This window comes from Arvicanthis niloticus, chromosome 26, assembly GCF_011762505.2.
Source record: "Arvicanthis niloticus isolate mArvNil1 chromosome 26, mArvNil1.pat.X, whole genome shotgun sequence".
Lineage (NCBI taxonomy): Eukaryota > Metazoa > Chordata > Mammalia > Rodentia > Muridae > Arvicanthis > Arvicanthis niloticus.
Window position 1 is genome coordinate 33,402,970 of NC_133434.1, and position 27,810 is coordinate 33,430,779.

Sequence of the window (27,810 nt, forward strand, 5' to 3'; positions counted from 1 at the left end):
AGTTGACAATTAACAATAACCACCACACCTAGCCTAAAGATAATGGCTGGAGAGGTGGCTTAGAAGTTAAGAGCACTGGCTGATCTTTCAGAGGACCCTGGTTTGATTCTCAGCACATACATGGTGGCTCATAACCATTGTAACTTCACTTCCAAGGGATCTTATGTCCTCTTCTGGCCTCCAAGGGTACCAGGCACATGTGTGGTACAAAGATATATACATGCAGAAAAAACACATATACACATACAATAAATTAAATAGATCTGAAAAAGAGATAATGGATCATCCCTTTCGTAGATCCATCTGTCCTATTTCCTTGGATGGATTGATCACCTCTCTGATGTTCACTTGCTTTATTTATAAGTGGGAATAATAGTGATTACTTCAGAAGATAGGCACAAGGCTTAGCATCTCCCTTGATGGATCAAAAGTTCAGTAAAAGCTGATATTCTCACTCAATTATTGATCTGTAATATAGATGTTGTCCTGGAGTTCCTTGGGTGGGCATGCCACATTTGGCCAAGGAAGATAAGTGTTGCGGCCCGAGCTTCCCCAAGCTTGGGGGCCAGAAATGTTGACAATGCTCTACCCCACGTTTGGGGTCCAAAATGTCTCGGACCATTCTGTCAATGTTGGGACCCACACTGCCAAAAAACAGCTCCAGGGCTAAATTGTTAGAGTCTGCACTGCCCCAAGCTGCTCTAGTCTTCGGGTCGGGGTTCAGCAAGAAAGAGAGAGTGAGGACGGACTCGAAGAATGGAGACCAGACAGAGTGTGATTCAATACCGTTTATTCTTCAGTCTCTCTTCTCTCCAAGTCCCAAGTCTTGAGTTCCTAGTCCCTAGTGCCACCAAGTTCCAAGTTACTTCTTCCAAGTGCTAAGTGCCTTATGTCTAATTCCAAGTTCTTCCTCCAAGTGCCAAGTGCCAAGTGCCTAATAATAATAATTCTTCCGAGTTCTCTAGTCCAAGTGTCTTCTACCTCATGCCTAATTCCTACTCCAAGTTGTACTCTAAGTTGTACTTTCTAACCTAATTCCTAGTTCCAAGTTGTATTCCTGAGTGCCTAATAATCTGTTGTTTTCTTCTGTCTGCCTCTCGCCTTTTATATGTCTCACTTCTAAGCCACGCCTCTAAGTCACGCCTTTAAGTAATGCCCTTAGGTCTTGTCTCTAAATCTGATCTTTAAGTCACACGAACTTAAGTCTCCACTCTAAATCACAGCTTTAAGTCTCACACACCCAAGGGGAAGATCCTGGGTATCTAAACCAAGATGTTATCAGAGTGTGCTCAGCTGTTGTAGGCTGATGTAATCAAGTCTCTTGTCAGGGTATATGGCTCAAGATGGCTGCAAGGATGATAGCCGCCTTCTGTCGGCTCCCCACAGATAAGCAGCTTGGAGCTGGCCCTGTGGGTGACTGACTAGATTAATGCTCCCAATAATTTGTCCTTCCCTACAATGAGATTAAGCATTGCTATTTGTCATGTGACTCTCCTTATCATCTACATGGGGGAAAATTCCTCTCTGGACCCATTTTAGGTCTAAGTTTATGACATGCTTTGAATAAAGGCATGGGAGCAGATGTGACACCCCTCTAGCTTAAAATGTTAATGTTATTACATGGTTTGGCTCAGAAGTGGGTCTCCCATTGCTGCTATACAGTAGGAGCTAAATATTCATTGACTTTTTATTATGCACCAGATACATATGCAACGTATGTATGTCTACATGTAGGTAATCGATAGTGTTAATTGTCAGCTGATAGAATAAAGAATTACTCAGGAAACAGCCCTCTCAGCATGTCTGTGTGGAACTACCTTCTTTCGAAAAATATTTATTTTTATTTACATACGTCATGACCTGCACAGCTTAGGGACTGACCTAACTGGATCGCTGGGAGGATGGAGAAATGACAGGCACGCACACAGAAAAGCTGGGATTGGGTAGGCTGTGCACTCTGGTGGAGATACACCAAGAGCCTGAATACTCAGCACATTTATTTTATGCAGCAGATGAGGAGAAGGCTGGTTAGCTAATCTCCATGAGTTCCAGGAAATCTCTGTAGGGAAGCAATCTGGAGGAGGAAGCTGTGGTCAACGGCTTGATGAGGAGGGCTGCAGTCGATACTCTGTGCACACATTGGCTACAGCTAAAGGTTAAAAGTTCCCGAACACCTTTAGTTGTATCAGGGAGAGGCTTTGCCGTTTCCACATATCGGCGACATTGGAGTCCTTGATATGGTTGTGCTCCTAACAATGACACACATATTCACTCAGGATTCCATCTGCTCCTCATCTGGGATTGAACCTTGGTCCTCTGGAAGAGCAGTTAATGTTGTTAACCACTGGGCTACCTCTCTGTCTCTGCCTGCCCCCGCCCCCCTCTGTTTGTGCACATGCTGGTTAAATCAGCATTTGTTTAATGATGGCCACTGGGCTAGAGAGATGGCTCAGCGGTTAAGAGCACTGACTGCTCCTCCAAAGGTCCCGAGTTCAATTCCCAGCAACCACACAGTGGCTCACAACCATCTGTAATGGGATCTGATGCCCTCTTCTGGTGTGTCATGAAGACAGCTACAGTGTACTCATAAATAATAAATACATACATCTTAAAAAAAAAGATGGCCACTATGACACGAGTGTTCCCCTCCATTCACGAGAGTGTCACAAGTGCAATGAGCACAATGTCTCTTCAGACACACCAGAAGAGGGCATCGAATCCCATTACAGATGGTTGTGAGCCACCATGCGGTTGCTGGGAATTGAACTCAGGACCTCTGGAAGAGCAGTCAGTGCTTTTAACCACTGAGCCATCTCTCTAGTCCCCTTTCTCTTTTTTTTAAATCAAAAAGTCTCGACTGAGTGATCAGGAGAAAGTTATTTATGAATAGTACAGTTATTATATGAGAACACCAACATCTTCCCTGTAGGACCCATATGAGCCACAAGGTATCTCTTACCAATTCCACGTGGATTCCAGATGTTCATCCTAGGGGAGCAGTGTGAGCAGTGTGTCACCATCTCCCCAGGCCCCCTTTTATTTAAGTAGTCTCTCTCTCTCAGGCCTCACAGGTTCACTGGTTCTCTCCATAGCTCTGTAAACCAGCATAAACTTGGTTTATTTCTGGGATAGTCAGCAGTGCTGTAATACAAACGTACTGATCAGTTGCTGTGTGCTGTCAACCTTTATCGAGGAACTGGATGCAGGGTGGAGTCCCCCCTAGCATGCTTGGCCCAAGCATTCTTATATAAAGTGTCCACCAAAGCCCCTCGTCTGGGGGCAGGCTGGCCCCTTGCTTCTGTGACTGGCAAAGAGTAGAACAGATAACCCAAGCGTAAAAACGTTGTGCTCTTGAGAACAGATGGAAGTTGCACCTTCCCCAAATGTTACTCCTGTTCGTCCCATAGTATAAATCTGCCCACAGTGTGAGCAGGGAGCCAGGAACTCTTGGAGGAAGACACTGTCAGTGGGGGAAGCTACAGCGTGACAGTCCCCCGCCCCCGCCCCAGGCCTCTGCTAGATGTCAGCGTGATCTCATGGTGTTCACTCTGCATCTGCCACTGACTGTTTGTTCTTTTACTTTTGCTTGCTACCTGCTCAACACGCACAGTCATTAGAAACTGGAAGCACAGGGGCTGGAGAGATGGCTCCATGGTTAAGAGCACTGGCTGCTCTTCTAGAGGAACCAGAGTTCAAATGCCCAGCACCCTGATGGCAGAATCAGAATCATCTCCAGTCCCTGGGGGATTGTTCCACGTGTCCTTCTGACTTCTACAGGCACTGCATGTATATGGTGCCCAGACATATATATGCAGGCAAAACACCCTGCATAAAATATAATAATGAAAAATCATACATGATCTCTATACATAAAAATAATAATGAAAAATTAAAAAGATACAGAAAATATAGCTGTCGTGGAACAAGCTCTCATAGAGTAAGTGGCCATGTCTGCGTACTGAGGACAGATCTAAAGGAGACCCTGGTTCTCCTGTCGGTAAGCTGGGACTCTTCTTTCTGTTTGGCCTGGTGGCTTCTGCTGCTTCCTGGTCAGCCCTCTCAGCCCTCCTTCTGGTCTCTTCTGTACTGTTCTTGTCTGCTTTTCTCCTCCCCATCCCTTTCCATGCCAGCTGTGGGAGTGAGGCCCCAGAGCTGGCTGGCCAGAGCCACACAATGGGCCTTTAGTCTGGGCAAAGAATCCCTGCAGTGTATCCCACCCACTGAAGCCCTCTTCCAGGCCCAGGGTGGTGTGGGTGAGGGGGCGAAGCAATTGGCTGGCAGGACAGGGGATGGCCTGGGCTGTGGAAAGCCCACAGGGCTTTACTATGTAAACAGCACTCACAGAAACAGCCTGTCTTCTACTCCCAGCTCCGTGTCTCAGAGCTACACTAGCTACACTAGTTCTGTGCTTGTAAGCCTTTACCTTGGTCCTTTCTCATTCTTGCTGTTAACACCTCTATATTATTATTTCTCTCCTCCTTTTTTTCTTTTTTCTCAGAGCCATTCCCTATCCTTCTATTTCTTCCTTTTTTTTTTTTTTTTTTTTTTTTTTTTTTTTTTTTTTTTTTTTTTTTTTGACACTGGCTCATGTGTATCCTGGTAGCCTGGTAGTTGCCCACTTGCTGTGTAGATAAACTGGCTTTGAACTTGAACTGACCCCATTGCCTGTGTCTTGGAAGGGCTAGGATTATCGATGTCAACACCACACACCTGCTCTCTCTCTCTCTCTCTCTCTCTCTCTCTGTCTCTCTCTCTTCAAGGCCTCACTATTTAGCTCCAACTGTCCTGGAACTCACTATGAAGATTAAGCTGCCTTTGCACTCACAGAGATTGGCCTGTCTCTGGCTCTCAAGTGCTGAGATTAAAGGCATGCACCACCATGCCCGGCTCTGTTTCTTATTTCATTTTATCAAGCTATCTAGTCCTTTAAAAAAAAAAAAAAGATTTACTCGTTTTTATTTTATATGTATAAATGTTTTACCTGCATCCACGTGTGTGCACCCTATGCATGCCTGTTGGGTCCCCTGGAACTGGGGTTATGGTGCAACCATATGGGTGCTAGGAATCAAACCCCAATCCTTTGAGAGCACACAAGTACTCTTAACCACTGAGCCATTCCTGCAGCCCCTCATCAAGCTGTTTCTTACTCTTTCCCGGTACATCCCAAAGGTCCCTGAGATTGGTATGGGGGTTATTCTCCCCACTTTACAGATTTGGAAGTTAAGGCATTGGTTGCTGGCACTACTGCACATTTCTCCTTTTTATGCACTCACTGTGCTCTTGTCCCCAAAGGTGCCCACCTACCACCTGAATGGCCGAACACCTAGCACCTTGGACAGCTCCTGCAAGGTGCGGTGGCGACGGTGCCTTCCTTCTCGCGAGCGCTAGTGGAACAGCCTTCCGAGCTGAGTGGGAGTCTCGCGAGAGTGGTTGCAGCAGGCAGGGAGGCACGGGAGCGCGCGGGCCCGCCTCGGACGCGCGCACACGCTCCCCGCCCCCAACCCGGGAGCCGCTCGCGGCCGGCTCCGCGCCTGATCGCCCGGTGCAGCGCGGCTCAGCGCGGCGCAACCCGACTGCCTTTCTGCAGCCGAGCGGCCGGAGCTGGTGAGTCCTGGGCCTGGGGACCCGAGGAGGGCTCTGCAGGGAAGCTGCGAGCTGGGCTGGAGAGGTGTCAGCGGCTCCAGTTTTCTGCCTTCAAAGCATCCCTTTTCATTTGAAGGGGTAGGTCGAGCTGCTGGGGAGGTGGGGAGACGAGGTGACCTTTCGTGCTTGGGGTGCCGAAGAGCTCCTTGGACACCCTTAAACCCTCCTCTCCATCCCGGTTTCCTCATTCTCTATCCCCGCAGAGGGAGCCCGAGATTTGGGTGACGTCAGGCCCTTGGATGGAGCCTGAGCTTTGGGCCCCTCCACCCCACAAACCCCGAGTTCCACCTGACATCCCCTGGAAGCCGGCCTCCTCCTTTTGGGATGGCGCATGCGGCCGGGGATGGGAACGTCTGGAATCTGGTGACCGTGGTATCACAAAAGGCACCTGCAGGTGGACCCAAGTTGTACTCACCCCTGGGAGGCCGACCTTTGTACCGCGGCTCTGAGCAGCTTGGATTTTGGAGGAGGGGGATGGGTGCACTGCCTAGGGCCCGGATACCACCAGGGCTTTGGGTAGTGGGATGGGGGTGCTGGATGTAGCGCATCCAACGTTAGCACCAGTCAGTCACGAGGAAGGAGGGGAGATGTGTAAGAACCAATCCCTGTCCTTGCTTTGGGGTTCTCCTGATCTGGAGTCTGGGGGAGTCAAGTGAGACTATGACTGATAATTGGTAGTTCGAGGCCAACTTGAGATCGGCAAAGGCCAGGGCTGGAGACCGAGACAAGAGGCAGCAGCTGTCAGGAGGAGACTTTCTGGAGGTGGGGTTCGGAAGGAGGCAGAGGCGAGAGAGGATATCTCAGGGTGGTAATGGACAAAAGTTCAGAGGTGGGCATGAAGCGCTGCTGCCCCACCCCAGCCTGTCCGTGGTGTGTGTGTGGGAGGGATGGTCTAGAGAAATTTGCAACCCGTGCGTTACCCATTATGTCTTCACCATCAGGGCTGTGAAAGAGGGAGACGGTTCTGGCAGGGCCATGGTTGGCAGAGAGATTTTGCTTGGGGTTGCTAGTTTAGCTTCTGTGGGAACTTGGAAAGACAGGGCCAGTTCTCCATTGCTGAGTGAGAACCATGTCACGAATGGGCCATCGAAAATGGAGGGTTAACAGAGGAGATTAGGGGTCCTGGGACTTGTGGCCATTTCTGTTTTTCTTTCCTTTATGTTTTTAAATTGATACACACACACACACACACACACACACACAGGTGTTTTGCCAGCACTGAGCCATCTCTCCAGCCCCAGTGTGGTTGTTTCTTTAGCCCCCTCTGGCTGGTCACTGCTGAACAAGTTGATATCCCTCTCTGGGTATTTTTCTGCTAACACTTTCTCTAGGGACAGGGTAAGTGGAGTAAGTAGTGACCTCCCTTGAGGAAATGTCTTGTTCTAGTTTAAGAGAATCCTCTGAGTTCTCTCTTTCCCCTCTTCCTCTCTGCCTGTCTGGCTTCCTCTCCACCAGATTTCCTCTCCACGCTACACTTCCTGCTTTGCTGTCAGTTTGGGGTCTGAAGCTTTCCTGAAGGAAGTGTGATACAGCTGGGTTAACAGCAGCGCTGGCCTTTGCCTGTTTAGGGGAAGGCATTAGCCCTCCTGGGGAGGATATCCAAGCTTTAAGTATTAAATATGGGGTGAGTGTTCTCAGTGTGGGGCTCAGTATGCTCTGACCCCATCTGAAATCTTCTCTCCACCATGGACCTGATTTTCCCCACTTCAGGGCCTGTCCCCTCTAACCTCATACTAAGAAACAGAACAAATTAGCATCTGGGTTCAACCTACAGATTGTGTGAAGTCCAGTAGAAAGGCACATGCCTGTAATCCCAGCAGTTGGAAGGCTGAGGCAGGAGGATTACTGGGCTTTTAAGGTCAGCCTGGGCTACTCAGCAAAGCTCTATTTCAAAACAAAACGGCCTCCACCTGTGAGGGATGAAAGAGGAGACTAAGCACCAGTGACTGCTTTAGAATTGATGCAGTGGAATACAGAACAGCATGTTTGGGAAGGGTCACAGAGGAGGTGTGGGAAGTGGTAAGGTTAGGGAAGGTGATAGGCTGCTGGTTTGGAGTCACTGGGGTGATTAGACATGGTATTCTCCAAAATGTTGTGTGTATAGAAATTTCAGCCTGTGGTAGAGAGAGAGCGGGTTAGTGAGCAGGGAGGAGGAATTTGCAGCTGATTGGCATAACTCTTCAAATGCCAGGAGCAGGATCTGTACCTGCAGGAGGGTACCACAGCGTCATCAGCAGCGTGATGATAGCACAGCCAGGAGAGTGCTGGTTTTTGAGGGTGATTCATAGCTCTGGGCTTCAGGGCTGCAGATGGGATTGAGATCAGGAGAAGAGGGTCAGAGGTCAAGCAGGAAGCAGACACGAATGACCACTTCTGTGCCAGAGATGAGGCTCTTATTGGCAAGCTGAGAACACTTGGAACTCGTCTCGGGCCCCTGGCTGGACCTGGAGCCAGGCTTGACTTCCTTTCATTTACCATGGACTTTTGTTTTTACGATTGCAGGGTCAGTCAGGCCCACTAAGGGATAGAATGAGTTACAGTCTAGGTTCGTAAACAACCTTCATTCAGGTTCTGTTGGAGCAGGTGTGGTGGTGTGTGTCCGTACTCAGCAGCTGGGCGGCTAAGGTAGCATTGCTGGGATTTCAAGGCTAGTTTGGCCTAAATAGTGAGTTTCAGGCCACCCAGAGATACCTAGCAAAAGCCTGTGTCAAAACAAACTAAAACCAACCCAAAGTTTCAGTTATGTATGGTATCTTATTTGATAATAAGATGCTTTACTAAGCCCCCATTTTTTTTTTCAGGAGCCTTGTAACATGCTTCCTCCTCCCCCTAATTACAAAAGATTCTCACCTGAAGAACAAATTGCTAATTCCCCATCTAAGAGCTTCGATTATAAAAGCCAGTGATATCTTTCATTTCCTATACCACTCCTTTCTCCAAGAAAAAGGTAGCCTAGTCCTAAGGACAAAGGACCCTGCTCTTAACCACTGAGCCATCTCTCCAGCCCCAGTGTGGTTGGTTTTTTTAGCTTCCTCTGGCTGGTGACTGCTGAACAAGTTGATACCCCTGTGATCTCAGCCTTCTGCAGCTCTTCTGAGTCCTTAGTTTCAGAAACAAACCAGACTTGTGCTCTGGATTGTTCACATGCGACTTTAAGACTTTGCTATCACTGATGGGTCAGGCTGGAGTCAGAGTTGGGGGAGTATCCTCCCTTGAGACTCCTATAATCTAGTTTTTACCTCCAATCCCCTACTTGTCTACCTCGTTTTTCTGGAGGCCTTTATTTTGGAAGCAGGCTCTCATTCCATATCCCGTTCTGTTTGGGGAAGGCGGTGCCCCCTCAACACCCTGGCTTGTTCTCATTGGCCTATGGTCGCTCACATCCGTGGGTTCCATGCCCTCAGTCACTGGACCGTTTTGCCTGTGTGCCCTACCGAGAAGCAGATTCCTTTCTGGATGCTCCACTCAGAATATAGAAAACCGTTAGATCAGGGCAGGGTGACCCTGCTTCCAGCAGGGTGTCCTATCTTAGTTATAACTTCTGGTCATCTAAAACACCTAAAAACTCTTCCTCACCCTCATCAGCTCTTCAGTCTGTTCCATGGCAGGAACATTCCAACCTGGACTGTAAGCCTAAAGCCCTTTACTCAGGTAGAGGGTGATTAGGGAGATGAGAGAGATGGAGCCATGCCTGTGCTTCTGCCCTCCCTGTCCACTCGTTCTTCTTAAAAGTAAGAGCGTTAAAAATTTAACATTTTTAAGGTATGGGTGTTTTGTCTGCTTCTGTGTCTGTGTACCGTTTGCATGCATGGCGCCTTTGGAGGCCAGAAGAGGCTGTTGGATCCCCTGGAGTTAGAAACAGTTCTGAGCTGCCCTGTGGGTGCTGGCTGGGAATTGAAGTTGGTCCCCTTGGAGGAGCTGGCAGTGCTCTTAACGTGTGTTGTCGCTCTAGCCCCTTTCTTTCTTTTGAGACAGGGTCTCATCACGTAGCCCAGGCCGCTGTCTAATCCATATTGATCTTCCTGCCTCAGCTGCTCGAATGCCGGGATTACAGACCTGTGCTACCACGCTGGGCATTTTTCATGCATCTCTTGAATTCTAGCAAGGAGGGTCCTTGCGGAAAGCCCTGCGAGGTATGGTGGACACTGACCCTTTGTGTCTCCCAGAGTGCCACTGCCCATCAGTCATGCCCCTCTGCTGCCTCCTGAGCCTCTGTCCTTGCTTTCATGTCTTCCTCCTGGTTTATTAATGTAGTTATGTTTCCTGACCTGGAAGAAAGCTTCCTATCCAGTGTCATAGCTGCTGTAGTTTTGTTCGGGTCTCATTCTGTAGCCCATGGTTCACTTGGGCTTTTATTTTTTGCAGGTCATGAGGGGCTTGGGGGGCGGTCCTTTATAGCCCAGGATGGCCTGTAACTCACTGGGTAGCTGGTAATAACCTAGAACTGATTCTCTGCTTTGTTGCTGGATTATAGGTGTGTCCTGCCACACCCATTCTGTAGGGTGTTGGAGACTGAACCCTGAACCTTGTGCATGCAGACAAAGCTACAGCCCCAGTCCTTGCCTTGTTTGGTTTTGATATGGGATCTGGCCACCTGCTTTCTTCTCCCAAGTGCAATTAGGATAGGCATGCACCATTGAGCCTGGATTTTTTTTATATATATATAAAAGATTTTACATTTGATTATGTGCAGGTGTGTGTGTCTGCCTGCGGGTATGTGCACGTGAGTGCAGATGCCTGTGGAGGTCAGAGGTGTTGGGTCCCCTGGGGCTATTACAGGTTGGAAGCCACCTGATGTGTTTCTAACCACTAAGCCATCCATGTCTTCAGCTCCTTGATTCATTTCTTCTTTTCACTCAAAGTTTTCCAGTTTCTTGGCAGCCTGGCTCTACTCTGGTGCTTCCTGGAAGCTGTGACCTTCTGACTGTCGGGTCAGCCTAAGTCACACCCGACTGCATCCTGGCCATGGTTGTTGTTGACCTAACTGGCCAGTCATTAAAAAGATTAAGATAGATCTGTACTCATTAATAGGAGAGTTTTTATTTCCTTATTTAAAAATGTTTTTCTTGGGGCTGGAGAGGAGATTTAGATTGAGAGCACTGGCTGCTCTTCTGGAGGACCTGGGTTCAGTTCCCAGCACCCACGTGGGGGCTTACAACCATCTGTAACTCCAGAGACCGGGGCTCCAGCGCCCTCTTCTGGTGGTCGCAGGTACCAGGCATACATCTGTTGTACATACATACGTGCACGAAAATCACTTATACACATAAACTGAATTCTTTAAAAATATTTTTATGGACTGGACAGATGGTTCGTGGTTAAGAGTATTGGTGGCTTTCCAGAGAGGTCTGTGTTCGGTTCCCAGCACCCACATGGTGGCTTACAATCATCTGTAACCCTAATTCCAGGGGATTTGACACTCTCTCCTGACCTCCATGAACACTGCACACATATGGTGCACAGACATACATGCAGGCAAAACACCCAGCACATGAAATAAATCTTTTGTGTAGTTTTTCATTTATTTGTTTAGTGTGTGTGTGTGTGTGTGTGTGTGTGTGTGTGTGTGTGTTACAACATACTTATGGAGGCCAGAGGATAACGTTCAGGAATCAGTTTACTTCTTCTGGCATGTGAGTTCTAGGGAACTCAGGTTGTCATGCTTGATGGCAGGGTCCTTTACCTGCTGAGCCACCGTGCCACCTACCTACCTTCCTTCCTTCTGTGCCTGCCTGCCTTCCTTCCTTCCTTTCTTTCTTTCTTTTTTTTTTTTTTTAAGTAGAGTTAGGATTTATATTTATTTTACTTTTTGTTTGTATTTATTTTACATTGAATTTATTCCCATGCAATAAAGTCTTGTTTCTTCAGAGAGACCCTCTGTCTTCCTTTACTGGCTTAGGAACGTCTTGTTCCTCTTCGGTGAGAATCCTCTCAGTGTGGCGGGGGAGCTTATGTATGTATTGAACCAGTCATGAGTTCTGTATAGACAGTGGTGCATCTTGGGTATTTTGTCCAGTTGACTATGTTAGATGACCAAAGAATCTGGGTTGAAATCCTTAGATTCTGTATTACTCCTTCTTTGTTGTTGTTTTTGAGACAATGCCTCTCTATAGAGCCCTGTTTGTCCTGTAACTATGTAGACCAAGCTGGCCTTGAACTCACAGAGGTCTGCCTGCTTCTGCCTCCAGAGTGCTGAGATTAAAGGCACCATAGTAACTTCTGCTTTATTCTTTGCAAGTGCTCGCTCCTCCTTCCCCTCACCCCTTTGAGGCCCTCCCAAGTGCTAGGGTTCAGGAATGAGCTTATGGTTTTGTTTTTGGAAAGCTTTATTTTATTCAATTATATATGTATGTCTGTGCACAGGCATGTGCAGGTGAGATAGGTGTCTTTGGAGACCAGAGTGGATCTCTAGACTTACTTAAGTTTCTAAGCTGGGAAGCAAACTCAGGTCCCCTGAAAGACCAATACCTGCACTTAATTGTTGAGCTAATTTCTTCAGCGACCCCCACTATAGCCCAAGATGTTCTCAAACTTAAAACATAGCCCAACTATGACCTTGAACTTCCTGAAACTTCTGCCTCCATTTCCCAGGTGCTGGGATTGAAATACGAGTCACCAAATCTGGCTTTAAAAAAATTCAGTATTCTCTTTGAGCCACTGATCCTGTGTCCAGTCACACCTTTTGGCCTGGGCACATCTACTGACTCTGCTGCTCCTGTGCCTTCAGAATGGTACTCACTGCTACTTTAAAGGGACAGCTTAGAGGTACTCATTGGCTTTCTGGGCATGCGTGCCCTGGAAACCATGCCTCGGCTTGAGCAGTTTCATGGGTGAATTCTTAAAGTGAGCACAGAGGCACGAAGCTATTGACGCCATGTGACTCAGGGTAGAGATGACCATTTTCACAGATCACCATATACCACTTACGGAAGAGAAAGTGAGAGTTTATTAAGAAAGGATTTTACCATAGCCCTAAGCATCAGCATTAAGAGAGAGGGGCACTTAGGAAAAGGATAGGCCACACCCAAGTCTGGGCATAGGCTTCTCAGGAGAGCTGCACTGAAACATTTTTTATAAGATGTTATTGAGTGGGGCCAAAGAGATGATAGCTCAGTGGTTGAAAGCACTGGCTGCTTTTCAGGAGGACCTGGGTTCAATTCCCAGCATCCACATGGCAGCTCACAACTGGCTGTAACTCTTAGTCCTGGGTCTGATGCTGTCTTCTGGCAACTCCAGGCATTGCAGGCACAAAGTACATAGACATACTTGGGGTGGGGGTTGGGGGGATGAGAAGAAAACATTGGATTATGAGAATCCCAAGCCAACCAGAGCTACACGTTGAAACCCTGTTTCAAAAAAAAAAATCAGATTATGACACAGCATATTTGATCTCATTTTTATGATATAGATATAACTATACATTAAAATGAAGCAAAGGATTCATAAAATGGGGCTAGAAGTTTGGCTCAGCATACGTACATGACATTCTGCTACAAAACTGACAAAACTGAGAGGCCTAAAGGTTAGGCAGTTTAAGAATGACTGCCGAGAAAGTAGATTTTGAAGTTTTTTTTTTTTTTTTTTTTTTTTAATTTCATGCCCTTAAAAAATATTGTGTGTACAAGCACATGATATTTCTGTGGGGGCATGTGGAGGTCAGAGGACAACATCGTGGAGTCATTTCTTCTCTTCCACCTTTGTGTGGAGTCCAGGGGTGGACCGAAGGCTGAGGGCTGGGCGAGCACCTTTACCCACTGAGCCGTCTCTAAGCTGGTTTTGCTTGTTTGTGTTTGTTTATTGAGATAAGGTCTCACAAGTTCTCATGATAGTCCAGGCTGGCCTCAGACTCCTGGTCTTCAAGCTTTTATGTCCCAAGTCCTAGGTTTATAAGTATGTGTCCTACGAACTTTGGTTTTGTTCTTTAATTTTTTTTTTTTTTTTCAGGAGAATCTGTATTCTCCAGGAATGAGCTTCCTAACTGGTTATCCAATACCAAGTCAGCCCTAAACATATGTACATACGAACCATAGTAAATAATGTACTTAGTAGCACGTTGTTGTGTTTATATAGTTAAACATGCATACACACATATGAGAATAATTTTTAAAAGTCCATGGACTTGAGGGCATGGGGAAGGGTATAATGTAAATACAGTAGTCATGTATAAAGTTCTTAAACAAAAAAAAAAAGAGGTAAAGATAATTTTTTTTTTACCCCAGTGTGGTGGTACACACCTTTAATCTTAGCCATTAGGAAGCAGAAATAGGCAAATTTCTGTAACTGCAAGGCTAGCCTAGTCTACATAGTGATTCTAGGCTAGCCAGTAGTAAGGCTGTGTATAGGCTATCTATATAGTAAGACTGTCTCAAAAAAATTAGGGGTGTGTGTGTGTGTATGTATGTAGTGTGGGATGGGGGGGGGGGAGCAAGCAAGCCGGAGCAAATGCATGTGTGTCATGGTACATATGTGGAGATAAGAGAACACTTTTTGGGAGTTGCTATTCATCTCTCATCTCTTCTCTTTGTTGTTGTTGCGACAAGGTCTCTCTGTGTAGCCCTGCTGTCCTAGAACTTACTCTGTAGACCAGGCTGGCCTTGAACTCACAGAGATCTGCCTGCCTCTGTCTCACCATAGCTGGCGTCCACCTTGTTTTGAGGCGGGGTGTCTCCTGTTGTGTCTGCTCTGCCTGCTTTAGGCCAGCTTGGCTCCAAGCTTTCTAGAGATTCTCCTGTCCCTGCCTCCCATCTTGCTATAATGGGATTGCAAGTGTGAGCCTTAATGTCTGTCTGGGATGCAGGGATCGAACTCCTCTTCAGATCTGCGTGGCTAGTGCTTTCATCTACTGAGTTGTCTCCCCAGCCCTCAGAGTTGTATTTATTTATGATAGAGATTTTGGCTTTTTGGCTGTATAGAAGCTGTCTGAGTTGGGCCTGTTGGGGAATGTCTGTTCTCTTACCACACACTGAGGCAAGATTGTCATGAGTTTGAAGCTAGCCTAGGATACATATTGAGTCCTGGGCCAGCCTTGGTTGGATACAGTGTGATAACCTGTTTCAAACCAACCAACCCACCAACCAAGTCCAAAGTAGACTGAGGGTTTTCTGTTGTTTTTGGAAGGACAAAATCCTTCACCGTGTCCCATAGTTTTAAGGGCAAAGCCAGACCTTGCCCATGGTCTTCAAGAAAGACATAACTCCATTTGTGTTTCATCCCTTCCCACCTTTTAATAATATTTTGATAATGTGTACATGTATGTGTCTGTGTATGGGTGTGTGCATGTGCATACATGTGCCCGAGGAGACCAGAAGCTGTTGGGTCTCCTGAAGCTGGAATTCCAGGAGGTCGTGAGCTGCCTGGGAACTGAACTTGGGTCTTCTTCAACAGCAGTAAGTGTTCCTAACCACTGAGCTTTCCCTCCAGCCTCCCGCAACCTTTTTGCCTCTCCTGTCCTCCATCCCTTGAAGCTTTCTGTCACTCTGCCTCTGTATCCCTTGCATCACGGAGGCCGTTGCTCTTTTGACCTTTCAGTTTTCCTCACTCCTTTGTCCAGCTAATGCCTGTCTGACCTTCCTGTATTCAGATCTGATATGGCTTCCTCTGCACCAGCAGGTACCACGGAGGCATCCTGGTTCCCACAGCTTTCCAAGTCACTGTCCCAGAGCACTTAGACTGTGTTGTACCACCTATTAGCCAGGTGGCCTGCTCTCGGCTCCTTCCTGTCATTCCAGCGCGTACAGTCGTGGAATGAGGGGGCGTGGGGCAGACTGCGCTGCATTCCAAGGCCCCACACTTGTCTGCATCTGCTTCTTTCCACCTACTTGCATCAGAGATCCCCAAATCTCCTTTTTTCCAGCTCTCCCCCCTCTAATTGATTACCTTCTTTCTTTTCTTTTTTCTTTCTTTCTTTTTTTTTGTATGTATTTTTGTAAATTTGACTTGGTTCCTCAGATAAGTAGACCTATGTGGCAGTTGTTTTTCTGTGAACAGCTGTTTTTCCTTCTCTTTTTTCTTTTTTCTTTTTTTTTTTTTTTTTTTTTTTTTTTAGATTTATTTATTTATTTTATGTGAAGAAGGCATTGAATCCAGTTACAGATGGTTGTGAGCCACCATGTGGTTGCTGGGAATTGAACTCATGACCTCTGGAAGAGCAGCCAGTGCTCTTAACCGCTAAGACATCTCTCCAGCTCCTGTTTTTCCTTTTCAGCAACTAATCACCCTTCTTTGTGAGATGGGGCCTTTGGTAATTCACCTTGGTCTTGAACTCCTGATTCTGCTGCTTCTGTCTCTCTTGCTGGCACTATGGGCATGTTTGACCATGCTCGGCTCATACTTACTTTCAGATTTAACATTTTTTGGCAACAATATTACACAGATGATTGTGTGTCCTTCTGGGAATACATTGTGCATTCTGTTACCACGAATGCTAAGTTTAATCATTTGGTCTGCCAGATTCTCTCACCGTAGGGATATCTTTTCTCTCTCAGAATTAATAAGCTCTCTAAAATGTGACACTCACATTGTTGCTTCTCCATAGCAACCGTCTCCCAGTGGCTTAGGTAGCTAAGTAATCCCTGTCTATATCTGTTGTTGTTGTGCAGGGATGGGAGAGTAGGGGTGTGTGTGTGTGTGTGTCTGTCTGTCTGTCTGTCTGTCTGCATGTGTGTTACATTAGTGTGTGTGTCCTTCCCATGTGTGTGTGAATGTGTGTGCCCATGTGAGTTCACCCAGAGACCAGAGGAGGATGTTAGGCTGGCTGGCAAGCCCCACTGATTCTTGTATCTTTTGACGCCAACAGCAATGGGCAGTTGGTCTCTCATGTTTGTACAGAAAGCCACTGAGTGATATCTCTAGCCCAGAACGGTGAGTTTTAAAAATTCAGTCATTTCTTCGGCTTTATCAAAAAGAACTTTGTAATGACTCAGTGGTAATAGCACTGGCTGCCCTTCCAGAGGACCTGGGTCCGATTCCCAGCATCCCCATGGTGGTGTTGCCCGTGTCCACTTCCCCCCCTCAGATAGCCAGGTCCATTGGGGTGCAGGATGTCAGCAGTGAGTGTGAGGGTAAAGAACACAGCCGGGAACAGCTTCAGGGAACTGGTTTGGTTTAGTGGGTGGAAAAGGGTATTCATGCCCCTGGGGAGGTGGCCAGGGTCTCTGGGGCAAGATTTGTGTGGTTGTGTACCATTGGCCAGGGAAGACGTGTTCGAAGATGCATCATCTACACCCTCGGGAGCTAGAGAGTTGGGTGGGGGGCACTTATAAGGTCAAACAAGGAAGCTTGACAGCTGTAAGGTCATAAATTCCTGCTAGGGTTGATGCTGGGGGCTGGCTCTGGGTTGGGATGGGAGAGGTCGCCAACTCGTGCTATCTCATGTCTGAGGTATCTGGGGGTTGAAGCTCCCTCCACCATTCTTCCATAATCCTTGGCCATTACAGTCCCACGTGGTGGTGTAACCATCCATAACTCTAGTCTCAGGGGATCCAACGCCCTTTTCTGATAGTGCACACATGTGGTGCATAGATGTACATTCAGGCGAAACACTGACACATAAAATAATACACATTAAAAATAATGAAAAAGGACTGTGCTCCCCCACTCTTTTGTGTGTGTGTGTTGATGATTAGATCTAGGGCCTTATACATTCTACCTACCTACTTTTCTTTCTTTCTATCTTCCTTCCTTCCTCCCTCCCTCCCTCCCTCCCTCTCTCTCTCTCTCTCTCTCTCTCTGTCTTTCTTTCTATTTTAAAGAAAGATTTAGTTTTAGTCTGTGGGTCTAAATGATTTTATATATGTGCCTGCATATATGTGCATGCGTGCGCACGTGTGTGTGTGTGTGTGTACTGGGTACCATATGTCTGCCTGGTTTCTACAGAGGTCAGAGAGGACAGCGAGTCCCTGGGAACTGGAGCTACAGACAATTTTGAGCTATAATATCTGTGCTTGGAACCAAACCTGAGTTTTCTGCAAGAGCAACCAGTGCTCTTAACCACAGAGCCATCTCTCCAGCCCCTCCCCCTTTTAACTTCTAAATTTAATGTGCGTGCATGCACATAGGCATACGAGCCTCGTGGAGTACTTGTGGAAGTTTGAGAACAATCTGTGGGGGTCATTTCCTTCCTTCCACTATGTGGGGTCTAGAGACTGAACTCAGGTCCTCAGGCTTGGTCTCAGACACTTTACCCATTAAGCCATCCTGCCCGCTCAAGCCTGTACATTCTAATCCTGTGAGCTCTATCCAAGGTCCCTTCATTCCCTTCCATCAAGCCCTGTATCCCAAGCTGGCTTTCACTGTGTGCTCCTCTCGCCTCAGCATCATCAGTGCTGCGATCACGGAAGGCGGCACCGTTTCCCGTGTTTTGTGACCCATCACTGGCATTATTCGTATTTGCCTCTAATGTGTTATTTAGAAACTTTCACACCACTCAGAAGTTAAAAGGATAGTGAAGATGCCGTGTGTCTACTCAGATGGATTTGCTGCTAACACTTGCTCCGTAATCAGTCTCGGTGGTAGCTTTTGTTGTTGTTGTTTGTTTTTGTTTTTTGTTTTTTGTTTTTGGTTTTTAGAGACAGGGTTTCTCTGTGTAGCCCTGGCTGTCCTGGAACTCACTCTGTAGACCAGGTTGGCCTAGAACTCAGAAATCCGCCTGCCTCTGCCTCCCAAGTGCTGGGATTAAAGGCGTGTGTCGGTGGTAGCTTTTATCCACTGAGCTGTCTTGCAGAATGTGTCCTCATTTTTGACATCATAGGTCAGTTTTGCTAAAAAAAAAAAAAAAAAAAAAAAAAAAAAAAAAAAAAAAAAAAAAGAAACTTTTTATCAGCTAAGCTTTGAAAATGCTGGATTGTCATTGCACTTGATTATGGACCACTTTTTTGGTCTTGATTACATACGTGTCCACTTGGAGTGCTGTTCTAGCTGGTGATTGCACAGTGGCTTCCATGGCATTATGGAAGCGTGGGCTCTTCTACCCCAGTTCCTGAATAACTACTTGGAGGCTTATTTATGGATAAATGCCTACGTCTCTTCCACGACAAGCTTGTAACTTACATCAACCCATTTATACTTTTCTGTGTCTTCCACATGGCTAGTTACCTCTCCTTAGACTCATAGTTCACCTTCCTCAGAGTCTGGGTGGGGATTCTTTTCCCATGCTTGACTCTCCCAGAATTCCTCTCTCTGCCAGATATCCTACCTTCTAATCCTGCCTCAGCTCATTGGCCATCAGATTTTTATTGACAGGTGATGCTTCCACACAGTACAAAAGAGATTATCTCTACAGTCTTAACTGATGACATAATGCATGTGCCAGGCAGGCTTCTGCTCAGTTTCTGACCTCATGTACTCCAGATGCTGGCATGAAGCCCTGCCTGCCAATCTTCCCACCACGGCCATGATGCAGCTTGTCCTCCCTGGACCCTGGACCACTTCTCACCCATGTTCCTGGTCATGGGCTATCATCATCTGCCTGATGGGCTAAGTGACTGGGAGTCTGGCTTTCTTCTTCTTCTTCTTCTTTTTTTTTTTTTTTCCTTCTGCAGATCCACCTCCAGGTCTCTTTTTAGTCTCAGGAATCCCAGTCTCACTATGGTGGCCCAGGCTGGTTTCGAGCCTGCGCCAGCCTCAAGAGTGCTAGCTGAGGGCTGCAAGTATGAACCAGTGCGGCAGCCATGTTTCTCCCATGTGACTGACAGCAGGAGCTGTGGACTGCTTCACCTTCAGGGCAGAGGCCATATCTGTCTTGAGAACAAAATGGGTCATTGTTTTGTTTTTGTTTTTTGAGACAGGGTTTCTCTGTGTAGCACTTGGCTGACCTGGAACTCACTCTGTAGACCAGGCTGGCCTGGAACTCAGAAATCTGCCTGCCTCTGCCTCGAAAGTGCTGGGATCAAAGGTGTCTGCCTGGATAATGAAGTTCTAATAAGTGAACACATGGCAGGAAGGGAGGGTAGCTTAGTCTGTGCGGGGCAGAGGATGGAATGCCCTTGCCTCACCTTCTGGGAGTTTTCTTTCTGTTTATTCGTTCACTTTATTTACCATTGTTGGTGTTACATGTGATAAGAGGACAAGTTCTGGGAGCCAGTTCTCTTCTTTCACTATGGGTTCTAGGGATCTAAGTAAGTCATCACATGCATGCCACTTTTATCCATCTGTGTTATCACGATAGCCCTGAGTGGGGTTTTCTGAGGATAGACTTTGTGCCTCGAGGCAAACAGTGGATTTAGTTTCATTTCTGTTACTGTTATAAAACACCCTGACCAACTGGGGTTGATGGTGCATGTCTTTAATCTCCCTCTTCAGGAGACAGAGACAGGTGCTCTCTGTGAGTTCAAGACCAGCCTGTTTTATATAGTGAGTACCAGGCCAGCCAGGGCTGCACAGTAAGACCCTGTCTCATGTTGAGGATCGCACTGTCTCACACTTTGAGGCTACTATGTTGCTGTCCACACTGCCCCACGCTTTGGGGCTAAGTGCTGTGGTCAAGAGAGAGAGTGGGGATGGAGGGGCAAGAGACTCGAAGAATGGAGACAAGACAGGGTGTGTGGTCAAGTCTTGTTACTGTCTCCCATAGACTATATTCTCCTCCTACTGACCACCACTACTACACCACCCCTTACAAGGAAATCCTCCTGGGTATTTATAAGCACAAGCAGGAGAACACAGGTGAAAACACTTTACCACGTGCACCATGCAGCTGGGGTCACTAAACAGCAAAACAAGCTATGTGGGATAAACAATATATTTATCAGAGTGTGCTTCAGCTGTTGTAGGCTTTTGAAAAACAAGTCTCTCATCAGGGTATATGGTTCCAGATGGCTGCAAAGTTGATAGCTGCTTTCTACTAAAGTCGGCTCCCAACAGTCTCAAAATAAAACAACAAAACAAAATATGCTGGCCAAGAGTGACTTAGGGGAGGGAAGAGTTTGTTATACTTATAGGTCCAGGTTATAGGCTATCACTGAGGGGGAAGTCGAGGCAAGAATGGAAACAGCTAGTTACATCCTGTCCATAGTCAAGAGCAGAGACAAGGAAACATAGAGATGCTGCTTGCTTACCAGCTATGTTCAGCAAGTTTTCTTCACTTCTATAGTCCAGGATCACCTGCCCAGGGAATGTTGGTCTGGGTCTTCCCACACCGATCAATAGTCCAGACAGACTCTCGCAGACACACCCATAGACCAACCTGATCTATGCAACTCGTCAGTTGAGGTTGTCTTCCCAGGGTATTCCAGATTGTGGCTAGTTGACATTTAAAACTAATAAGCATGGTGGGAACAGGAAGATGCAGCTGATGCGTTTGGGTTCATTCCGCAGTGGCTATGGGAGCGTGTCATGCTTCAGAGAGCGAGAAGCAAAGCTGGAGCGAGGAGGGGAGCTGAGTTAGACCGGTGTTCTGATCTCCTTCTCATCTAGTTTTTCTTTCCTTCCAGGTCAGGACAAAGAGGTGTGAGCAGGCTTACTGAGCTGGCTGGTCCATCATGGCAGGTAAGGAGAGGTGGGCCATGTTGGGGTAGACATGATAAAAAAAAAAAAAAAGGCATAAAGTATCTGGCCCTTGTCCCCCGGAATCCCCAACTCTAGCTTGTCTGTCTGAGAACGTCATAGCTCCATCTAGCCCTGCGTTAGATTTTGAGCCTGGGGACCTGAGCTGAGCATCTTGACAGCCCTGTCTTACCCCCAGCTGAGCAAATCGCAGCATGGGTGGTCTGTCCCATTCTGGTGTTACTATTGTACTTTGAGACTTTATCCCTCTGGTTTCTAAAGGTTCAGAGATACACGGTGCCAAAGCTGGAGGGAACTTTAAAGACCATGTAGCCTAGATCCATTCCTCTGAACAGCTGAGGTCTAGAGAGGGGCACTGAAGGAAATGACTAATGATGGAGTAGACGCCAGAACCCACATCTCTAGACTCTCACCTATGCCAGAGAACTTGCTCTGTACTGTGGGGAACACCTCACCCCATAGCAGCTTTTATTATTTTTGTATTCTCTTGATAGGTGCTGTTTTAGTATCTTTGATTTCTTTGGGATCGTCATGGCTGATTCAGGAAGTAGGGACCTTTGGGTCGGGGTAGCAGAGCAACCAAGGCATAAGGCCAGGAGTATATAGGATCTGTAGGCAGTCCAGCCAGGAGGGGCATATAGGACCAAGAAGGGAGGCCAGGGGAATTATCCACGTTGATGCCCTGCACTGTGTCTCATCCACAGAGAAAGTGAACAACTTCCCACCATTGCCCAAATTCATCCCACTGAAGCCATGTTTCTACCAAGACTTTGAGGCAGACATCCCTCCCCAGCATCTCAGCTTGACCAAGCGCCTCTACTACCTCTGGATGTGTGAGTGCTGTGGGGATGAGGGAGAAGGGCTGGCCTTGGGGAGGGGTGCTTGCACACCCTGCTTTCCAACCATAGCATCTGCATGGCCTGGGAAATCCCCCTGCTAGTCCCCGGCAAGCTCACTTTCACTGGCCGCTTGCTCACTGGGCCTCAGTTTCTTTTGTGGAGGCCTCTCTTTTCTTCCCTTCCTTGTTCTCTCTTGTTGACAGAGTGGGGTTTCTTTTTGCTTCTCTACCCCTTCCCCCTGGAATACTTTTCCAGGGAACCTGTGGTGACTGCCAAGATTCTGGATTTGGAGAAGAGCCCTTCCTTTAAAGCCCCATGTTCCTTGATGTGTTTCTCCAAGAGAAGAGCATTCAACCAGAAGTTAGGAGACAAGGAATCTGGTTTGGATGCTCTACCTCCCAAACAGCAGGTCTCTGTTGTAGAAAGAGAGTATAGCTCACGGATAGCTAATGTTCCAGGTAGCGAGGATTTTAATTCTCTAAGGATTTAGGGATGAGGGTTTGTCATGGTCTGAGAAAAGCTAGTGGAATAGTGTTGTCATGAGGCATATACTTGACTTTGCTCAGGGCAGTCAGAAGATACCGCTTAGGCACGTGACGGAGGACAGTCTATAGTGTGACTGCAGTTGGCATCTGTTACAGGTGACATTGCTTGACCTGTGCTCAGCTGTGTCAAGAGGATCTTGGGCTGTCTTGGGCTAACGGCTATCTCAGTCTGTGAAGGAGGAGTGAACGCTCTTGGCCCACAAGCCTGGTAACTTGAGTTCCATACCTGGAACTCATGTAAAAGTTGGATGTGGTGTTACGAACCTGTAATCCCAGGACAGGGCAAGATGGGAGGCAGAGGCAGGAAACAAACACCTGGACATTGGGAAGGCTGGCTGAGTTTGGAGTACAAAGTTCAGAAACTAGAGGGACCATGCCTTAACAAGGTGGATATAAAGAAAGGCTCCTGAAAGTTGTCCTCTGACCTCCACATGTGCACTATGGCAAATACAGACATGGACACACACACATACCAAGAGACAGAGAGAGACAGAGAGACAGAATGAGAATAAAAAGCAAGCAAACACAAATCACCATCTTTACAACAGGCCCTTCATGGGACAGTATTCAGTAATAGCAAAGGGTCAGACTTATAGACTGTTCCACAACCTGCCTTGGCCTATGGGTAGAGAAGAATCTCCTGCCCTATAACGTGAAAAGAGAAGTTGGACAGATATGGGTAGCCAGTAGATATTGGAAGGAAAATGAAATTATACCTGATGGCTTCTGTTTTTCCCATTAAGCAAGGAGGAGGACCCTGGAGAGATGGGTCAGCAGTTAAGTGTACTGTCTATTCTTCCAGAGGACCAGGGTTCAATTCCCAGAAGGCTCACAACTGTCTGTAACTCCAGGTCTAGGCCCTCTTCTGGCCTCCACAAATATTGCATGCATATACAGATATACGTGCAAGCAGAATACCCATACACATAAATAATAAAAAAAATATATATATGGAGGAGGGTGGGGTTAGCATCCTTGCCTTTGTAGCAGAAGGGGAGGATGCTAAACCCAGCCTCCAAGATCTCTGAGGCATGCACAGGGACATCCTCGGTTGGTTTCTATGAATTTCTAGTCCTTTCAGGCTTCCCCACGGCAACATCTTTTTTCTTAGGGGCATTCAGCTCAGGTAAAGATGTGTGGTATGGTCATTCTGGGTTAATGCACACCTTTAATCCCTGCACTTGGGAGGCAGAGGCACATGGATCCCTGTGAGCTCAATGCCAGCCTTGTTTGCATGGTACGTTCTAGGTCAACCAGAGTCGTACAGTGAGAACGTATCTCAAAAGAAGAAAGAAGGAGAGTATGACAAAGAAGTACAGGCCGTCAGGTGGACAAGGAGGAGAGTAAAGACAGAATGCCTCATGGCTGGAGAAGTTCTGGCTGAGTCGGGGGTGCCCATTCCAAAGACAGACAGGAGAATAGCAAGATACATGCTAGGGCAAGTGACCTGGAGATGGGAGAGCCTGGGAGGGAAGAGTGATGCTAGCCAATATGATAACAGATAACAGATAGTGTCTTTTCCATGCGAAGAGCCAGGCCAACAGACCAACTCTCACAACCTGAGTTTGGTCCTTAGAAGGAGAGAGCTGACTCTTGACTTCCACAAGTGTGCACCGTGGCAAACACAGACACATACGACACACAGACAAAATTGCTGTCTTTAAAGAACAAATAAAATCAGTAAGAACAACAAAGCTCTAGGAAGCTTTGAAGCAATCAACAGGAATGGGGGAAGCACCTGAAATGCACAAGCAATCTCCATATTTGCTAAGGGGACCCTGAGATGGGTGTAGCCGCAGAGGTGACGTAGTCAGGCTGAGTCAGAGTTAGGGGAGCATTCTGCCTGGCCCTGGGCTCCTGGAACTCCACCCACATGAGAAGATCTGGTTCAGAAGCTGGATTTAAGATCTATAAATATCTCCTTAAGTCCTCGATAGGTGCCTATCAGGTGCTTTGGTCCTGAAGAAAATGTATCTGAGCCTTGAGATTCAGAAGATGGAGGAGAGGTGGTTGGCTGAGGCCAGGATTGAGCCCACCTTCCTCTGTTAACTTAGCAGATCTTTGGAGACTCATCCAGTGTTGAAGGAATGAGGTCTCGAGGTCTGAGGACCTAGGTGTGTGTTAGTGCCAACATCTGTTTTCTTTTCTGTAAAATGAAGCGTCTTTTACCTCTGCTGTCTGTGACTGAGTGATGAGTGCTAGGCTCTTCTAGGTGAGGTGAGAAAGACGAGTCTGGAACTTACCACGGAGGAACTGCTAGTCTGGGTGATGGATTCGAGATACACTTGGGGAGCTGTAGAGCAGCCCGGAGCTGCAGGTCAGAGGAAAAGATCATAGGAAAGGAAGGTAGAAGTGTGAGAAATGGGTTAGACAAGGACTGAGTTCCCAGCCTCTGCTGTCTGCCCCACTGAAGTGCCAAGCAGGCGGCCTAGTGGTCTGAAGAGAGATTTTTAGGTCTTTTTCTCCATCTATTTCCTGTCCTTGATCTGTAAGAAAAGATAAGATGATCTCTTGCTTTTCGGTGGTGATTGCTGTGCGTCTGGGAGGACCAAGGACTGACTTGTCTTGTGGATAGAATCCTGGCCTCTTGCCTGCTAAGCTCAATTCTAACACCACTTCCAACTCTTCCCCACACACACCGGAGGCATTGCTTACTTGGGCAGGACTCTGAAGCTTTGAGATCCTTCCAGGGGCCTTGCTGGGCAGAAGTTCTGGGTTCTTGCTCTAGAGACTCTTGGTTGTTGGGATTTCTCAGATTCCTAAGGGTAGATTGGGAAAGTGTTAACCCAAGCTCCCAGCTTCTTGCTTGCTTGCTTTCTTTTTTCTTTTCTTTTGTTTTGTTTTGGTTGTTGTTGTTTTGGTTTTTTGTTTTTTCAAGACAGGGTTTCTCTGTGTATCTCTGGTTGTCCTGGAACTCACTCTGTAGACCAGGTTGGCCTCGAACTCAGAAATCCACCTGCCTCTGCCTCCCAAGTGCTGGGATTAAAGGCGTGCGCCACTACTGCCCAGCTCCCAGCTTTCTTTCTTACAGTCTGTACTCTGTGTGTGTGTGTGTGCATGCATGCATGCATGTGTGTATGTGTGTGTGTGTGTGTGTGTGTGTTTGTATGCAATTGTATGTGTTTCTTATGTATTCATTAGTATGGCTTGTGGGTCATCTCTCTATCTCTCTCTCATATGTGTGTGTGTATGTGTGTGTGTTTTTGCATTTGTGCATGTGTGTCCATATATGTCCATATCTTGCTGCTTGTCTGTGTTCTTGTCATGTATTTGGTTGTGAGTCTATATGGAATCCTGGACACTTACCTTATCTCTGTATGGACTTTGGTGTCTGTGTGTGTATCTGGTGTCTATCTCTGTGTGCGTGTGCTCCTGGGTCTGCAGTGAACAGCGTCACGCTGGCCGTGAACCTGGTGGGCTGTCTCGCGTGGCTGATCGGAGGCGGGGGAGCCACCAACTTTGGCCTGGCCTTTCTCTGGCTCATCCTCTTCACACCTTGCTCCTACGTCTGCTGGTTTCGGCCCATTTACAAGGCCTTCAAGTAAGTGGTTGGTGCCGACCCCAGCTCCCACCCGCTCCCCTCTGACTGCTATTCCACAGTCTATCTGCCATTTCCCTGGTTCACCTTCGACTGGGCCTGTCAGGTGGAGCTTGGGATTCCTGGGAGTTCCTGGCTGGGTTGAGAGGGTTGGGAGTGAGACCTTTCTTAGTTCCTTCCTTCTTCAGTCTACCCTTCTTGTTAAGTTTTGCCTATGGGGCTGTCTTGGTGGAGCTGTCCATCCTTGTACCAGTCAAGAATAACTGCTTTGGTACCAAGAAAACCCTTTATTCATGTCTCAGTGGAAGCAGCCCAGCCATCTAAGACCCACTGATACTACTCACAGTGCCAATGATGTCATCAGACTCTGTGCCAAAGGGAATGCCTATCTATGTATTGATGGGGTGAGCTGCCTTGGTGCCAGTGAATGTCTATCCAGTGCCAACTGGGATTTTCAGTTTTTGTGCCAGGAGGGCTGCATATAGCAGCAAGGCTGTCTTGGTGCCCGCAGACTATACATTTCAGTGCCATGGAGCCTTTAATCTCTTTGTCAACAGGACTAACCATTTATGTGCCAATTAGCTACTGTTGTGGTGTCAGTAAGGTCTCTTTCCTATGCCACCGAGACGCTCTATTTCTGAACCTATAGAGCCACCCACCCCCGTTCCCGTTCCTTGATAATGGAGCTGCTTGTTTTTCCCACAATGGAACTGTCTATCTCTATGCCAGTAGGGTCATTAATGTGGACGGTCTCTTTATGAGGACATCCCTTTCTTGCACGCAGGCCTAACTCATGGAAACCTTTAAAGATCTATGGATGGAGGCCATCCTTTTTACAGTCTCATTTAAAGCACTTGGGTTGTCTGCTTGTCCTTTATGCCCAGAGGAGCTTTGGGTTCATGGGTGCAGGGAAGCCCAGTGCCTCTGTCCAGGTGACAAACCATCTTCTCTGCCACAGGACAGACAGCTCCTTCAGCTTCATGGCGTTTTTCTTCACCTTCATGGCCCAGCTGGTCATCAGCATCATCCAGGCTGTAGGAATTCCAGGCTGGGGTGTCTGGTAAGAGGCAAAGGTCTGACCTGGGCTGGTGGAGTAGCACTCGGGTTGTTTGCTTGCCTGGGTGCTAAGATACTTTGCTATTATGGGCACTGAGTGGCTTGTGATGGATAGAAAGAGAGGCTTTGGGGTAGTAGAGTAGTGTTCACCATAGATTAGAGGGGAAGGAAAACTGGGAAGGGGTGTCTGGGTGGCCAAGGAGTGTCAGGCTTTACAGGAGCCCTGGAGAGGAAAAGCCTTCTGGCTCAGGAGCTCTGGGAGCATAGGCCAGGAGTATCAGAAATATGGCCACCCTGTGGCTTCTCCCCATGGCAATGAGACGATCTGTGGGATGGCTCCTGGGTTCCCTTTTCCTACGTCATAGCCCCTCAGCTGGCTTCTTCCTACAGCGGCTGGATTGCCACCATCTCCTTCTTCGGGACGAACATCGGCTCAGCTGTGGTGATGCTCATTCCCACGGTCATGTTCACAGTTGTGGCTGTCTTTTCCTTCATCGCCCTCAGCATGGTATGCGTAATCATCAAGGGTAAGGGGGTGGCAATGGGAGGGGACCGTGATCTGAAGCCATCCCTCCTCCAGGTCACAAGAGGACTCAGGAGGCTGAGGAGATGGTGGGTAAAATGCTTCGTAAGCATAAGGACCTGAGTTTGGATTTCCCAGAATCCACAGCCTGACACGGTGGCAAAT

General features: G+C 47.4%; 1 protein-coding gene and 1 long non-coding RNA gene across 3 annotated transcripts in view; one reads left to right on the forward strand and one right to left on the reverse strand.

The window, feature by feature from the left end:
• Positions 1 to 773: 773 nt before the first annotated feature.
• On the reverse strand, positions 774 to 5,458 carry LOC143439352 (uncharacterized). Its single transcript, XR_013107628.1, has 3 exons — positions 5,305 to 5,458; positions 2,960 to 3,094; positions 774 to 2,316 (listed from the first exon to the last, which is right to left on the reverse strand). It is a non-coding gene; the product is annotated as an uncharacterized LOC143439352 (long non-coding RNA).
• Positions 5,459 to 5,468: 10 nt separating this feature from the next.
• Positions 5,469 to 27,810, forward strand: part of Scamp5 (secretory carrier membrane protein 5) — a 26,054-nt gene continuing 3,712 nt past the window's right edge. Inside the window, exons 1-6 of one of the 2 annotated variants that reach the window (XM_076925609.1) lie at positions 5,469 to 5,604; positions 21,072 to 21,126; positions 21,849 to 21,977; positions 25,913 to 26,069; positions 27,025 to 27,126; positions 27,513 to 27,630. In XM_076925609.1, the coding sequence (XP_076781724.1) occupies positions 21,120 to 21,126; positions 21,849 to 21,977; positions 25,913 to 26,069; positions 27,025 to 27,126; positions 27,513 to 27,630 (513 nt within the window). In that variant the 5' untranslated portion in view covers positions 5,469 to 5,604; positions 21,072 to 21,119. Of the gene's footprint in view, positions 5,722 to 21,071; positions 21,127 to 21,848; positions 21,978 to 25,912; positions 26,070 to 27,024; positions 27,127 to 27,512; positions 27,631 to 27,810 lie in introns of both variants that reach the window. The other variant, XM_076925610.1, reaches the window with a different exon arrangement.